This window comes from Chionomys nivalis, chromosome 21 (genome assembly GCF_950005125.1).
Source record: "Chionomys nivalis chromosome 21, mChiNiv1.1, whole genome shotgun sequence".
NCBI lineage: Eukaryota > Metazoa > Chordata > Mammalia > Rodentia > Cricetidae > Chionomys > Chionomys nivalis.
The window spans coordinates 12,205,001-12,221,625 of NC_080106.1; the positions used below are offsets into that span (position 1 = coordinate 12,205,001).

The following is a 16,625-nucleotide window of genomic DNA, read 5'->3' on the forward strand; positions in this document are numbered from 1 at the left end:
GCGGCAATGCAGCCCTCCAGAAACTCACAGCACAAGGTTTTAAGGTCCGTCAGCAGCAGCAGGTCGGCTGCCTGCACAACATCTTGGATTGTATCTTCATTTAGCCTGATCTGTAAGAGAACCATAAAGATTTTACATCTGAATGCAAAACATAAAACCCAAACCACCAACTTAGTTCTGGTTCACAGGAAATTCCCAATTTTTTTCTCTTATCTTTAAAGGTTTATTTTTAATTATGTGTATGTGCAGAAGAGTGTAGATCCCACTGGAGCCGAAGTTATAGGCAGTTGTGAGATGCCAGGAACTGAACTCAGGTCCTCTGCAAGAGTAGGAAACGCTCTTAACAACTACATCATTTCTCCTGCCCTCAGATTCCCACTGTCGTACATATACCGCACAGCCTTCAAGAGTCTGAGGCATCAAAGGGCCTTCTCTCACAGCAGAAGGGTCTGAGGCATCAAAGGGCCTTCTCGCACAGCAGAAGGGTCTGACTGTGTATGTCCTCGGCAGCCTGTACTCAACACCGAAGCACGTGGGCCTCAAACTTCCATCTGCAATCAGTCCCAACTGTACCGGTTACCCTCTTTCTGAGTCTTTAGTTTTCTCCAGTGTCTTGACCGAGGCTTCTCTCTCCCTGTCTCATGCTTCCCCATGCAACCATAAAATGCGGTACCACAACCGAGCTCCCTCAGGCTTTGCTGCTTCAGAAATGAGAGAGTTCAGGGTCCAGCAAGAAACCTTTAACCACATCCTACGCATCTTCACGCTATAATCTAAAAACATGTTCTTACCAATCGCCTCGGAAACCGAGCACAACCGCAGGAAGTGATATTCCAAGTGAGGAAAATCTCCCACGCTGGGGACCTCACTAATTTTTTTCTTCTTCTTTTATCTTTGTTGTTGTTTTGGTTTTGTTTGTTTGTGCGTGTGCTGGCTAGTTTTAAGTCAACTTGACACAAGCCAGAGCCATCAGAGAGGAGGGACCTAAATGAGGAAATGCTTCCATAGGGTCAGGCTGCAGGCGAGCCTGTAGGGCTTTTTCTTAACTAGTGTGACTGATGTGGGAGGTGGGCTACTCCTGCGCTGGTGGCCCTGGGTTCTGTAAGAAAGAGGGTTGAGCAAGCCATAGAGAGGAAGCTAGCAAACAGCACCTCTCTATGGCCTCTGCACCAGCTCCGGCCTCCAGGACCCTGCCCTGTTTCAGTTCCTGCCCTGACTTCCTTCAGTGATGAACTGTGCTGTGGCAGTGTGAGGCGAATAAGCCCTTTCCTCCTCTGATGCTTTGGTCATGGCGTTCATCACGGCAATAGCAACCCTGACTAAGACAGTGCACGTGGTGTACTTTAGATCTCTGTGTGGGCGCATGCGAGCCAGGACACCCGCGGAGGTCAGAGGACCTTTCAGGAACCCATGGTCTCTTTTTACCTTGTAGGTCCTTCAGAATGAACCAGGTGATAGTGATCAGGTTTGGCAGCAGAGCTTTTATCCGCCAAGACATCTCTCCAACCCTCCTCCCATTTCTATTTTTTTTTTTTTTTTTGGCGCTGTTTGGGATGGAACCCAGGGCCTCATGCATTCCTGGCAAGAGCTCTACCACTCAGCCACATCCCCAGCCCCAAGAATATTAAATTCAGCCAGAAGACGGGGAATAATCTCAGATACAAACCCATGAAAAACACTAAATACATCTCAACTAAACCAAACAGCTAATTTAGAAGTTTGTCATAGCTTAAGTTGCCACCTGGATCCTAAGGTTTAAACTGGGATGAATGCTGGCAGCCAACCTGCAGACAGCCCCGGACAGCAACCGGAGCCTGCAGCCTGCACAGAGCATGATCTGGGTGGCCCGGCACCTGCTGTGCTCATAACTCAAGTCAGCCCTGGCTGGGCAGATGCTTCCAGGATCTGAGCTTCACTCATTTCCATCTTCACACACATGCACACCCACTGCCTTCTGTTTAGGAAGAGTTTCTCTGAACTGTTTCCCCAATGCTACGGAAGCATACCACAGGCTTCTAGTCGGGGACTATAATCCCTGACTCTGTGGGCAGAACAAACACATTTAGAAAAGACATGCAGAATGCTTAGAAAACTACTGGGAGAAACAGACCCCCCCAGAAAAGGGGAAGTGGGGAAACAGCAGCGACGGAGGAGGGTTCATGAAGAGGGCAAGATGTGAGAAAGACCTCGAGAAAGGGGGAAGCATACTTTCACACACCGAAATCGACAACACACTGCCCTGGCCAAAATACCAAGGCATCTCCTTTTCTGTTTCTTTGTTTTGGAGACAGGGTTGGGGCCCTGTCCTGGAACTCGCACTGTAGACCAGGCTGGCCTCAAACTCAGAGATCTGCCTGCCTCTGTCTCCCGAGTGCTGGGATTTAAAGTGTGCTTTTTTTTTTTGATTTATCTTTATTTACTTATTTGTGTGTGGGGGTGTGTGTGGGGGGGTGTATGTATGTTTGTACACGGAGGCCAGAAGATCTGGACCTGGAGTTCCAGGTGGCTGTGAGCCATCTGCTGCAGGTGCTGGGACTGGAACAGCTGTGAGCCCCGAGGTTTCTCTGTAGCCGTGCTAAGCGCTGAAAGAGGTCTATGTTAGAACTTAAGTTACAGAAAGAGGACAGGGTCGGGAAAGCAAGAAGTAAGCAAGAAGAAAGCTGACCATTCCTTGCCTGCGTGTTATCACATCTCCGAAGCCAGGTGGCACACAGAGTGGAGGGAACGCAGGGAGCCAGGGCACGGGTGGGGTGAAAGGCAGCCACCAGTGAAGACCATAAGGGTGGCTTTCATTGGGAAGCACCTTTCATGGTAATGACCCACAGGAAACTCTGTTTCTATAGAACAAGTCCCAGTGCCCAGAGAAGCCCGTTTCCATGCAGACAGAGAAGGTCCTGACAGGGTGGATGTTGTGCAAGATCAGACTCTAGATGTGGTGGCAGAGTCAGTGGTGAGGGTACACATGTTCTTCGAATCTCAGCCTGGAGGGTGGCACTCAGAAGAGCATAAACTGGGGCAGGGACAGAGTCTGGAAGAACACGTATTTGGTGCCAACGCCAGGAAGACGCCAACAGATGCCCCCGATGGCAGAAGATGATGTGCAAGTACCACTCTGAAAGCTGGGAAGCCGCTGCTGGGCCTGGACCCTGGGTCCCACCATACCTGCCCACTGAAGATGTAATCCAGGATCTCTCTCATAACCATTACCGATATCCCTTCAAGTTCAATCTTGTAAGTGGAGCCGTCATCTTTGGGAGGATTATAGTTTAATTTTGTCCTAAGAAAGGGAAAACAACGTAAAATTCCTATGAACCAACAGAAACAGCTTGAAATGTTTATGCACTAAACACTATACCATAACATGGGCTGAGGAGCAAGAATATCTCCACTTAAGTGAGTTTAGCTTCAGATCAATATACATAGCTTTAGCTAAAAAACACCTGCCCGAGTATGCACAGGTTACTTAATCTGTTCAGGGGTTTACTCTTAATTACGTGCATGTGTGCCCACACGAGTACAGGCGCTCACGGAGGCCAGAGGCATCGGATCATCCTGGAGTTACGGGTAGTTCCGAGACAAGTGATGTGGGTGCCAGAAACTGAGGTCTTCTGCAAGAGCAGAAAGCCAGCAATACACAATGAGACCTTGTCTTTAATTTAAAAAGAAGAAGGTGCGGTGGCTCTGTGGTTAGGAGCACTGGCTGCCCTTCCAGAGCACCAGGTTTGATTCCCAGCATCCACGTGGCGGCTCATAACGATCTGTAACTCCAGTCCCACGTGAGTCTCTTCTGGTCTCGGTGGGTACCGCATTCATGTGACACACAGACACACTTTCAGGAAAACACATATATACATAAAAGTACATCAAATCTCAAAAAAAGACAGAAAAAGTTAGAAAAAAAGGAGAGGTACCTTAAGAAAATTAGAAGATTAACCCAGAAGGTTGAACATTTAAGAATAGGTCTATCTCCGAGACAAAGAAAATAATACCTAGTAAGTACTCATGAGTAGAGAAAGACAGACCAATCCAAGCTGTATTGGCATGCTGCCTAAGGATGCTAGAAACAGGAATGGAGTCCTAGAAGTTCTTAGAAAGAATACAGGCCACAAAGGAAGGAGTGAAGATCAGAGTGGCTTCCTACTTCACAAATAGGAAGATGTAATACCAGGGAGAAAGCTTCAAGATTCTGACGGGAAAACATTTCCAACTAACATTTTTGACAACCAACAAACTGTCTAAACATGAGGAAAATCCAGGTGTGGCGGCACAAACTTCAAATCCCAGCAGCTGAGAGTCAGGGGCAGGTGTATCTTTGTAAGTTCTAAGTTAGGGTAACATAGACCTTGTGTGAAAACATACAAACAACAAAACAAAAGAAAAAACACCAAAGCAACAAAAAATAAACAACCCCAAAGAGATTTTTTTAAAATCCAGGATAGAAGCCGGGTGGTGGTGGTGCACGCCTTTAATCCCAGCGCTCAGGAGGCAGAGGCAGGCGGATCTCTGTGAGTTTGAGGCCAGCCTGGTCTACAGAGCGAGTTCCAGACAGCCAGGGAAACATTACACAGTGAAACTCTTGTCTCAAAACAAAACTGCAGGACAGAATACAGGCATTTTCCAGGCACACAGAGTCACCAAACAGCTTACCAACCTTTCTGAGAATGTGGTTGGGAAATGTGTCCCAGCCAACGACAGAAGTTGACCCAGAAAGAAGATACTGCACACGACGCAGACATGATTCTGTCACCATGCTGGTGGTGTTGCCACACAGCCCAGGAGAGGGAAGGAAGCAAAGGTTGATGGTGATGAGCAACCCCTGGATCACAGCCGGCTACCAGGACAGGAGGCCCCTGCAGATCTTCAGGAAGATGGATGGTATGATTCCCAAGTACTCATAAAGCAGGCATTTAAACACTTTATTTTCCCTGGCATTGAAATCCCTGACTAGTTACTGACTCTAAGTCTGAGCTAAGGACTTCCTGGGCCTCCACTTGTGCCATAGGGTCTATCTGTACGCCTGGTACTAAAAGTGAAGCCTCAAGCAATCTTCAGACAAAAGATGGTATGGATAATACCAAGCCTCCCAAATGCACATGTGCAAACATGTCTCCTAGCAACCTTTCACCTGGGATGTCATGGCTACTGACATCTGTCAGAGTCACTGTGCTGGTGACATTGCCACTTCGTTTCCAATTCACCCTCTGTGAAAGTGGGCCTGGGTCTCTTAAAGCGGTTTTTTTCTTTCCCTGGAGTTAATGGTGAGCTTTTCAGAAGAAGCTGGTGGAAACAAATCAACTAGACAAAAGTAGAAACAAGATTGCAGGACAAGAGAGCTGAGCTTCCTGGTTCTGGGGTGTCACTGGGGAGTCCCCACAGTGGAGGCCTTTCCTGGCCTCTGGTTCCTGCTCTGCCAAGCTATCCAGGGGCCACCTTCAGTCACTTCCCTAGATCAGCTTTCTCAGACACCTTAGAATACCAATTTTCACCCAGTTGCACCAGTGTAGCTTTCCTGCCCTGCATGTCTTGTGCAAGGTCAGCCCAGGGGTTGTCGCACATCTGTTACTCCTGTATTTTAAGGTTTCCTTTTCGACTAGCCAACCCATGGCTACCCCAATCTCCTGTTAGAAGCTTTCTTTTTTCAGGACCAGGGAGACAGCTCAGCAAATAAAGGGGTCTGACATCTGGTGGACACAGAAATGACTTCTGCAGATTGTTCTCTAATCTCCACACATGCTGGGGCACACTGCTCACCCATTCCACCCCTCCCAAAAAATGAGTAAAGCCCAGAGACTATGAACCTGGTAGCGGTGGGGCATGCCTTTTGTTTGTTTGTTTTTGCTTTTGGAGACAGGGTTTCTCAGTAGCTACAAAGCCAGTCCTGGAACTCGCACTGTAGACCAGGCTGGCCTCAAACTCACAGAGATCCACCTGCCTCTGCCTCCTGAGTACCGGGATTAAAGGCATGTGCCACCACTGCCCAGAGGGGCATGCCTTTAATCCCAACACTTGGCAGTCAGAGACAGGCATAGCTCCGAGTTTGAGGTTAGCCTGGTCTATAGAGTGAGTTTCAGGACAGCCAAGAATACACAGAGAAATCCTGTCTCAAAAAACAAACATAAAAAAATCCCAAACAAAACAAAACAAAACAAAAAACAGAGCATTTAATGCTCTTGCAAAGGAACTGGGTTTAGTTCCCATCACCCACATGGCTGCTCAGAACAATCTAATCTAATCTATTAATTTCTACTTCAGGGTAACCGATATCCTCTTCTAGTCTCTTTGGGTACAAGGTACACAAACACTATTCACATATATACATGAAAGCAAGGCACTCAAATATAAATAGGTACTTATATATAAAATAAAAGTAAATAAACCTTAAAGACGAAACAACAACAAAAAACCCTCCCAAACTTTCTTGTTCAAATCCCTGTGCTGTTTCTCTGACCTGGAATGATACACAGAAGGCTATTAAAGACATGCTTAGCTAGGGTGGATTTCTCTCACCTTAATGTCCAAACAAGGCCTGGCTGTGCTGTGTTTTAAGACACTGCAGGATAAGGGAGCTGAGCTCCTAGGGCAAAGGCCACTGCAAACTTCATCATTGCTCTTTTGACAATCTACTTAAAAATAACTATACTGTTGCATGTTTTTCCAACAAGAGGGGATCCATTTTAAATTGTGTCATGTTCTCTGAACAGGTGGTAGGACAGAGATGACTGAGAGGAGACAAAAATGACCAGCTTAAATATGAACTATGTCACTTCTGACTTTTAAAAAATGGAGTCATTTTCAGAACCCATGAAAACTTAATTTTATACTCTACACATCTAGAGACTAAGTAACAAAACTAATATTAATTTAAATTCACGTGTTCCCCTGTTTTTCATCTGCCCCCACCACAACACCACCTGAGCAGACCTAATTGCTACCCCACGTGACCAGTCTCCAGGGCTAGATGCTCTACAGTCACACATCTGTAGATCCTCCCCCGGGACAGGCAAGACACATACGAATGTCCCCTTCACTGTGACAAACCTAAGTTCAAGTTCTAGTATGTACATATGGGTACGTGTGCCTGTGTACGTGTGTGTGTACGTGTGTGTGTGCGCGTGTGCGTCCCACGTCCTCTTGACAGGATCTCATGTATTTCTAGCTGGCCTTAACCTCAAAGAAAACACTACACTTCTGAACCTCCCGCCTCCACCAGCTGAGCGCTGGAATCACACCTGTGCACCATCACACCCACCTGGCTTAGCTGGTGCCGCCACCCGGGGCTTCGTGCATGCTAGGCCAACACTCTGCCAACTGAGCCGCATCCTAGTTCCTCTGCTGAGCTCCCAGGCCCAAGGCAAGACTTCTTATCACTGTGCTCCTACCAGGAAAACCAGCAGGTTTGGAAAGAAAACAACGCTCTTTGGTGTCCCCCGAAAACTCATTTGTTGAAGGGTCAGTGCCCCCTGCAAACAGAATCCAGGGCCTTTGAGAGGTCACAGGATCTTGAGGGCTCTACCTCATGGGTAGCCCATGCATTGTGAACTTGGATTTATGGGTTTGGAGGAGCTTTTCTTCAGCTTTGTTTGAACAAACATTTCTTCTATAACATTCAGCTTTAGTAGACTTAAAGCAACTGAGCTAAGAGACCATAGACCGAAAACATGAGCTCAAACACCCCTTTCCTCCTTTAGGTTGATTTTCTAGGGTACTTTCTCACAGCAATTGAGATGTAGCCAACATAATATCCAACAATTATCTGTAACATTCTAAACCGTTAGTTGCTATTAAATAGTCAATGTACTGCCACAAAAAGAATCACCACCCAATGATTTCAGGCGCAACAGAGTGAGGGAGAATCAGACAAATAGGCAGGACTTTCTAATAACTTGATCTGTTGTCCTCTTCTGCACACATGTGGTGCACATACATACATACATACATACATGAAGGCAAGACACACATAGAAGAGCTCTGGAAGGAGGTTCAATGGGACAGTGACAAACAGCAACTCTACAGGGCTTGTCTTCTCTGCTGATGCAGACACTCATTCCCTTCAGGAAGGGAATGCAATGTCCACGGAGTCAGGGCACTGTGGTTTGGGGTGATTCATGGCATGAATCACATGGCTGCAATGTTCGTGTCACCTGGAGCTCTGCGGCTATGAAGCAGGCCTCTGAGGAGCCCGGAGACAGCCTGTGCCAGCACTAGTCATTTGTTCTTTGGAGAATGTGTTTTACAGGTGACACTCCCTCACAGACTCCCTTTTCTGTTTTTGTGAGCTTCCAGAAGCCACATGAAACGGTTTAGGGCAGTGAAAGCCCTGTGACACCGTACTGGCAGGCATGTGTATCGGCACATATGTGTAAACCCACAAAATCCACACCCACCCGAGGGAACCCAATGTGAGCCACAGTCTGGGTTACCATGTGGTGTCAATGTAGGTGCACAAAACTGGACAGACATGCCATGCTAGTGGGGATGTGAGGGTACTGGACGGGGGGCTGTGCATACGTGGGCTCGGGGGAGATGCAGCGTTCCTGTTCCTTCCTCTCAATTCTGTCGCGACTTACAATCGCCCTAAGACATACGGTTTAGTTTAAAAAAATTTTTTAGTTGTGTCTGAGCATAGCTTTGTGCACATGAGTGCAGTGCCCACCGAAGCCAGAAGAGGGCACTAGATTCCCTGGAACTGGAGTTACAGATCGTGAGCTGCCTGATCCAGGAGCTGAGAACTCAGGTCCTATGGAATAGAACTACACACTCTTAACTGCTGAGTCATCTCTCCAGTCCCTAAAGGCTGTTATTTGTTTTTTTTCAAAAGTCTTTTCTGTTTCCACCTGGGGCAGTATCATTTGCTAACACTTCAATCAGCAGATGGTACCCTCTGGCAGACTTTGGACGGCACGAGCTCCAGGAGCACAGCAGCTACCTCCCAGCTCCTCCCAGACACAGGAGGAAAGAATTCACACTGAGGTCCCAAGACTGACAGAGCTCTCAGAGGGAGGCCTAAGCAAGGGGGGCTGTGCACTGAGAGCTAGAGACCCAAGCAAGCTTCATGCACAGTCCCACCACATCTAGATGAACCACGGGATCTTCTTAGTGTGTTTTCTGTAGCCAAGCCACAAAAGGGAAGTGAGAACAAGCGACAGACAGAAGTCGGGGCGGGGTGTGGGGCTGCCCATGCAGTAGAGGGAAAGAAACGGCACCAGGCTGCTGGATTCTAAATGTCATTTTATAAACATTTATGTGTATGTGTGTGGGTAAGTGCATGTACATATAAGTGCTTGTAGGGTACAGAAGAGGTGTTGGGTCCCCTGGAACTGGAGTTACAGGCAGCTCTGAGTCACTAGACATGGGTGGTTGGACCTGAATTCAGATCCTGTAAGAGCAGCAAGTGCTCTTAACCACTGCACTGTCTCTGCAGCTTCCAAATGCATTTCAAAGGGTGACATCAACAGTGTGCATGCTACCCCCTTCACTCCGATTCTCCTCCAGCCATTTCTTCTTTGTATCCAAGAATATGGTGCTTATTTACTTCCAAAATTTTCCCTCATACAGATCCTGTATTGAATGACTTTACAAGTAGTTTCCCTGGGCTGACCTCCCAGAATCTTCTAGAGAGCTGCTATAGACAATCAAATACCTGGGTCTCATTCTAGACCGACTAGGTCAGCTTCAGATTGCATAATAAATGTAAGACATCCCCTGGCTCATCTGGCCTGTTCCTGCTGCCCAGAATGCTTCTAGGGCCTCTCCCCCGCATCTGCATGCTCTGGTCACCCTGCACCTGCACAACCGCCCTCACCTCCTCTTCCCTGCACAACCGCCCTCAGCTGGCTGGTGCCCTAGCATGGCAGCTGCATGGAAGGCTGGTTGAGAAGGAGGCTTTTGTTTGTGAGTCAGCTAGCTGAACTTCATCTTCCTGCGCTTCCATGTCCCATGCTCACCATCACTATGGCTGCTGGGAAACCCAAACTTACAAAGTGGTATGGACTCCAAAAGGCTTCTAGAGCCCGGGCCTCAGCTCAGGTGCTGTGGTCCCACTTCCCGACACCCTCCCCAGGCTGTGGCACAGGCAAAAGGGTGCTTCTCGCTCTCCTTGGGGAGCCTGGCCTCAACTGTGCAGAAGGAAACTGCTCTGGCTGTGCTCTGTGCCGCAGGAGAAAGCTAAAGGTTTGTCTTTGAGAGCCATGTGGCTTGAAGGAAGATGGAATTTACATAGGGAGGCCATGCTTTCTGAACAGAGACTGGGAATTCAGCATGTATTAGAACTTAACAGAGGGTTGGGGTAGGGGCTGCCGGTAAAGTGTAGACTGTGGGGACATGGGGACCTGTGTCTGGATCCTCGGCACCTATAAGAAGCCATGTGTGGGTGGTCAAGCATCTGTGACCCTAGCGCTGCGGTGGAGACAGGCAGGTCTCTAGAGTCCGCTGAATGGTCAGTCTACTAACAGGTGGGGCTGAGAGACTTCGCCTTTAAAAAAAATTAACGCTTTTAACTTATTCTTTTTTTAAATTTTTATTTATTTATTATTATGCCTGTATGCTGGAAAAGGGCACTAGATCTCATTATAGGTACCTAGGAGGCACCATGTGGTTGCTGGGAATTGAACTCATGACCTCTGGAAGAATAGCTAGTGCTCTTAACCTCTGAGCTATCTCTCCAGACCCCTTAACTTATTCTTTGACAATGCCATATACATATACAATGTATCTTTAAAAAATTTATTTATGTTAAGTGCCTTTGGAAACCAAAAGAGGGTGCAGGATCCCCTAGAACTGGAGATGGTTGTGAGTTGCCATATGGGTGTTGGAAAGCAAACCAGGGTACTCTCAAGTTCATGCTCTTAACAACAGAGACTCTATACAATGTATCATGATCGATTCCACCCTCAAATCCCTGTGGAGCCCACAAAACATGCTCCTCCCATCTTCATGACCTTTCTAAAATAACAGTAGCCCACTGGGTCCAATCAGTGCTGCCTGCATGAGCACAGGCAACCCACCAGGGGCCACATCCCTGATATTCATGACTCCCCTTCCCACGGCAAACACCAATGACAATAGCTCTTCAGCTTGGGTGAAGCCGCCCCCATCTACTCTGGCATTATTGGCAGGCTTGGTCCTGTGCAGGTCCCTATAGCCACTGTGAGCCCATGAGTGCGTCAGTCTGTTTAGTCCTGACGAGAGCATCTCATAGCACACTCCTCCAAATCCCCTGGCGCAGACTCTGCGATGTTCCCTGAGCCTTGAGGGAGTAGATACAGATGGAGAGACCCTGTCTGAAAAGGTAGGGTGGAGAGATGGCTCAGTGGTTAAGAGCTTTGCCTGCTCTTCCAAAGGTCCTGAGTTCAATTCCCAGCAACCACATATGCTCACAACAATCTGTAACGAGATTTGGTGCCCTCTTCTGGCCTGCAGGAACACATGCAGGCAGAACACTGAATACATAATAAATAAATCTTAAAAAAAGGTAGGGTGGATTACACATGACCTCCAGGAGCATGTGTACATGTGTACACACACATAAGCTACACATGTGTATATACATATACAGGACAGCTATGGAAACATCTACAGTGTATATAGGAGTTTGGGGATCAAGAGGTAGCAAGCAGCACACATGGCATCACAGGAACAATGGGAATGAAGATTCACAAGAGACAATGACCTCCAAGCAGAAAGAGCCACCCCCGCAGAGAAAGACACAGCCTATGACCCCAACAGTACAAACTATTTGGCTTAGTCTTTCTTGTGCAACTAACCCTTCCTTGTCCCAGTGAGAATGTGAGGTACCGACAAAACTTTGGACAGCCAGCTGGTGCTTCCTGCCCCCCCCCCCCGCAGCCATGGCAACAACACTTCTAAACAAACAGCGCGAACAAAATCAAATGTGGTACCAACTCCTGGAGTTCAGGTTTAACTCACTCCTGTCACACATTACTGTCCACAACTCTCCAGGCTGCTCAAAGTCCGTTCCTCCCCTGGATGCTCCCCTTACTAAATGGTACTGCTTCAATCCAGCTGTATAAGAAAAGGAATTAATAATTAATAAATACTGGAGTAATAAAGATGTTACAAACTGTAGGTGGATACTGAAACGGGCAAGGGACAGTGGGTATCATTATCATCCCGTTTTCCTGGTTACAAAGGAAAAGCTGTATTGGCCAAAAGATGTCTCCAGTTGCTTTTTTTTGTTGTTGTTGTTTTTGTTTTTTTCGAGACAGGGTTTCTCTGTAGCTATGGATCCTGACCTGGAACTCCCTTTGTAGACCAGGCTGGCCTCAAATTCACAGAGATCCACCTGCCTCTGCCTCCCGAGTGCTGGGATTAAAGGCGTGCGCCACCACCGCCCGGCTCTAGTTGCTCTTAAGGACGGATGTATGTATGTATGTGTGCTTGTGTGGATTTACACGCACCACCTGCGTGTTAGGTCATCTGGAACAGGCCACTATGTGCTGTCTGAAGTGGGTGCTGGGAACTGAACTTGGGTCTTCTGCAGTGAGCGCTGGTAGCTGAGCCATCCCTTCAGCTCCCTCTTGTCTTTCTAGACGTCAGCTCTGCAGAGCTGGCCAGTTACCTTGTACAGCATCCTTCAAGTCAGGGTTGGCTAGTTTCTATGGTCACACTGTGGTTGTAGGTTAGGAGCAGGAATGCTATGGAAATGCTGAGGTGCCCATATCTACTGGGAAGAACCGTCTCCTACGGGTCAGTGGGCTACATGGTTCTGAGGGTTCTCCACTGCAACCACCACTTTTCCTTTTTTAGGTAATAAACACATCGGAAATCATTTGGGAAAATATAAAAATCCATTTCTCTCAAATTCTTGCCCAGTGCTCAGTACCCACCAGTGGATCCGCCTGCAACAATGACCACCATGGCAAGGATGATGTTCCCGCCCCATCTCTATCTCTGGCTACCTTCCTGTCTCCCGAACAACACACTGGGTTCTTTGAGCTTGCCTAGCCTGGCTCTGAACTCACGATTCTCTTGCTTCAGCCTCCTTTAATGCTTAGTTTCAAGGTGTCCTATTCCAGGCCTTTATAAGAGACACACTGCATCTCCTCTCTCCCATTTGTCAACACATTCATTCATTCATTCATTCATTCATTCATTCATTCATTCATTCACATATGGATGGCTGTTTATTCTAACTATAATCCAGCACAGTTCCTTGTTGTTCAAGCCACCTTAGCTCAGCCACTGGCCTTTTCTGAGGCTGGCTCTTTTGGGTCCCTTCCTACTTTTCAGCACAAAACACTTCAGGCTCAAAGAGTTTTCCTGCCCTGGCACCAAGCCAACTAGGTCTCTGAAGACATTAGAGTTTTAAATGTCATCTGATTCCACTCTGGAAGCCTCCCTCTGGCGGCAACAGGGTGGAAGACAGACGGGGACTGTGCGTGGAGGAAGGCAGGCCAGCGGGAGCCGGAACGGCCTGGAGCCAATGGAAGCCGGAGCCTGAGTGGGCAGTTATGGCGTGAGGAGACAGACTCCAGAGACCAGAGCGCAGAAGTGATGCCTTGGCACTGATTAGATGCTGAGGGAAAGAGGGGAGGAGGCCTTTCGTCAATAGCTCTCAACTCTCTCCTGGGGAGCCTGGTAGCACATTAAAGGCAATGGAGGGGATACTGAGGTGGCTCAGTGGGTAAAGAACTTGTCTGTAAGCGCAACGACCTGACTCCATCGCTAGGAGAGAACCAACCCCACAGAGTTGTTGTCCCTGACCTTCATACACTTGCTGGCTGTGTACCACCTCACCATATAAATACCCAGTAATCATGAAACAGTGGGAAAGTCTTTGAAGATGAAAATAAGGGTCTGGGGAAATGGCTCAGTGGGTAAAAGGACTTGTTCTTAAACTAGGAGGACCTTAGTTCAAATCCCCAGCACCCACATGAAAGCTGGACATGGCTTCATGTGTTGAGGTCACAGTCAGGTGATCCTAGGACCTGGCTGGCAGGCTAGTCCAGCCACAACGGTGAGCTTCAGTGTGAGGTCCTGTCTCAAAAGACATGTATGTAGCCAGCAACAGATGACGGTGCTGACACACTCTTCTAGTGTCTGTGTGGACACGCAGGTGTGCCCACCCCACACACCGTATATAAAAGGGACAGGGGACAACCTACTTGGAAGGAAAAGTGTGACCACCAGGATTGAAGGTGGCCGCGCACGAGGTAAGTGACCTTCAGACTTGGGAGAGGGTGGAGGTCAGCAAGTGTCTTGGCACAGACAGTGCTGCTGTAGTTGGTGGAAGGTGGAGTAAGGTCAGAATGCTACGCCTGACTGCAGTATAGAGGCAGGAAGGGGAAAGGTGGAAAGCCGACTGTGGGGGACACAGACAAAAGACGTCACTGGAGCATAGAGAGACCAGCTGTCAAGAAAATGACGAACTGTGATAAACAGGCCAAGTAGAAGAAATGTATTGGTTTTCTGTTGTGGAATAATCTTTTTGTACACTGTGCCTTTTGGTTGGTTTAATAGAGAGCTGAATGGCCAATAGCTAGACAGGAAGAGATTAGGTGGCACTTCTGGACAGACAGCCAGAGAGGAGAAGATATGAATCTAGGCATAGGAGAGATGCCAGGCGACAGAGAGGAAACAGGAGGTGCGAGACGGAAGTGAGGGAAAAAGTCATGTGGCAAAACAGAGATGAATATACATGGGTTAAGTTATAGGAGCTAGAGGGACAAGGATATGCTATACGCCAAGCTTCCGTAATTAATAATTAGTCTCCATGTCATTTTTTATGAGCTGGCGGTCCTAAGAAAAATCTGTCTATAGTTTCCACTGATCTGGAGACTGATTTCAAAGAACGGGTTTAGTGGAGCCATGAGATGCAAGTAACTACAGAGTGACGACAACATGGTAGGCGGGGACACGGCCTTGACTAGGAAGTCGAGCCCAGGCACCCTCAGAAGAGACATGTCAGAGTGACACGGAGTCACTGTGCTTTCCACTGAGGCATGCGAAGAGTGAGGCACGTTTTTCTGCAGGGAAGAAAAGCCAGAGAAGGAGACAGAACAGGAGGGTGAAGAAACAGAGGTTCCTGTAAGTGAAGGGGGGGGGGTGTCCAGTTGCGACAGCAGAAGACAATAAGCATCACACAAAAGAGCACCAAGAGAGCCTCAGTGACGTACTTTCTACACAAGCAGAAGAACGGGAGTTTGGATTCACAGAATCCATGTAAAAAGCTAAGTTTGGGGAGCAAGTACCTGACACCCCAGCTCTAGGAAGGTGGAGACAGGAGGCTCCCTGGAACTCCCTGGAAGCCAGTCTAGCTGAACTGGGGAGCTCCAGGTTCAGTCAGAGACCTGGTCTCAAAAATAAGGTGGAAAGAAGCAGAGAAAAACAGCCAAAGTCAACTTCTGGCCTTTCTGCATGGCACACCTGCTTGTGTGTGTACACCCACACACCTCAAATAAAGAAGTCAAGGAGGGAAGGGAGGGTGGGGAGGAGAAGGGAGGAAGCAGAGAGCGATGGAGGAAGACACCTGACCTTACCTCTGACCTCCCTACTCATCCTGACACACGTGCAGCGCCACTGCACCTGGGGACATGTACATGCACAGATACAAAGAATGCACTTACATTTCTGTCCGAACATTTAAGGCTCTAGCCCTGTGGCAGGAGGGGAAGTGGGTTTCATCTTGCTGCTTGCTTGAGTGAAGGCAGATTTTACGTTTTAAAAGTGTGTTAGGATGAAGAGCAAGAATATGCAACAGAGACCACAGGACACCACCAAGACTTCAATGTTTCTGACCTTTACAGAGAAAGCCTGCCGGGCCCTGCTTTGGATACAACTGCCATGATTTTAAATTTCAGTCTACGAGAGGCAAAACCATGATCTTGCAAACTCACTTCCAAAAGTGCTAAGTAATGGTGACAGGTCTTCTAAAAATGAGGCCCACGTCATTGGTGGTTTTACAAGATAGTGGGTGTAGTCTTTATTGGAAAAAAGTAAAAAAAAAAATATATATATGGTGTAGTCTCTCTGGTCAGTGGTTATCTTTACACAGCCCAGGTCAATTGTCCACCCAGAACAAAGGTCCTCAAGATTAGTTCACCTATGCCACAGGATACATAGCAAAGGGAGCTGACATATTTTCTGACTGCTTTATAAGGTCACTATACAGGAACATCAACCGAGAGCACGGGAAATGACCGTACACAGAGCTGCAGGATATAACAACAGACAGCACTGGCAAGCGATGAGCCAGCTGGCTGCGGTCGCTCATCCCTGCAAGAGGAAAGAAGCAGGACTGCTGTGGTTCAAGGCCATCCTGGCTGTGGTGTGAGACCCTGGCTCACACACACAAACTGCCCAGCATGGTTATGGGCATTTTTATTGAGATCGAAAGGTCTGACGTGACACGCGTTCACTCACTCAGAAATGAACTGAGCTGGACTCTTAGGACAGTTTCCATTTTTGCATGGGAAATACATTTTCTCAATTTAAGCCCAGTTTTTGTCATTTCCAAAGTCAGGCAGAAACATTTACATTTTCAAAAGCAAAGCAAGAAAACACATGTTAACATTTCAAGATGAACTCAAAGGCAGAATAGTGATCCAGCACCTTTTGAAGCAAATTCTTCTCGAATGAAACAAGGCAGATTCCCTGCCCTGGTCACA

General features: G+C 47.7%; 1 protein-coding gene across 1 annotated transcript in view; it reads right to left on the reverse strand.

The window, feature by feature from the left end:
- Positions 1 to 16,625, reverse strand: part of Gan (gigaxonin) — a 55,810-nt gene that overhangs the window by 28,517 nt on the left and 10,668 nt on the right. Inside the window, exons 2-3 of the mRNA XM_057753543.1 lie at positions 3,163 to 3,277; positions 1 to 110 (exon numbers count right to left, since the gene is read on the reverse strand). The exon at positions 1 to 110 is cut by the window's left edge and continues 241 nt beyond it. Of these exons, the coding sequence (XP_057609526.1) occupies positions 1 to 110; positions 3,163 to 3,277 (225 nt within the window). The remainder of the gene's footprint in view (positions 111 to 3,162; positions 3,278 to 16,625) is intronic.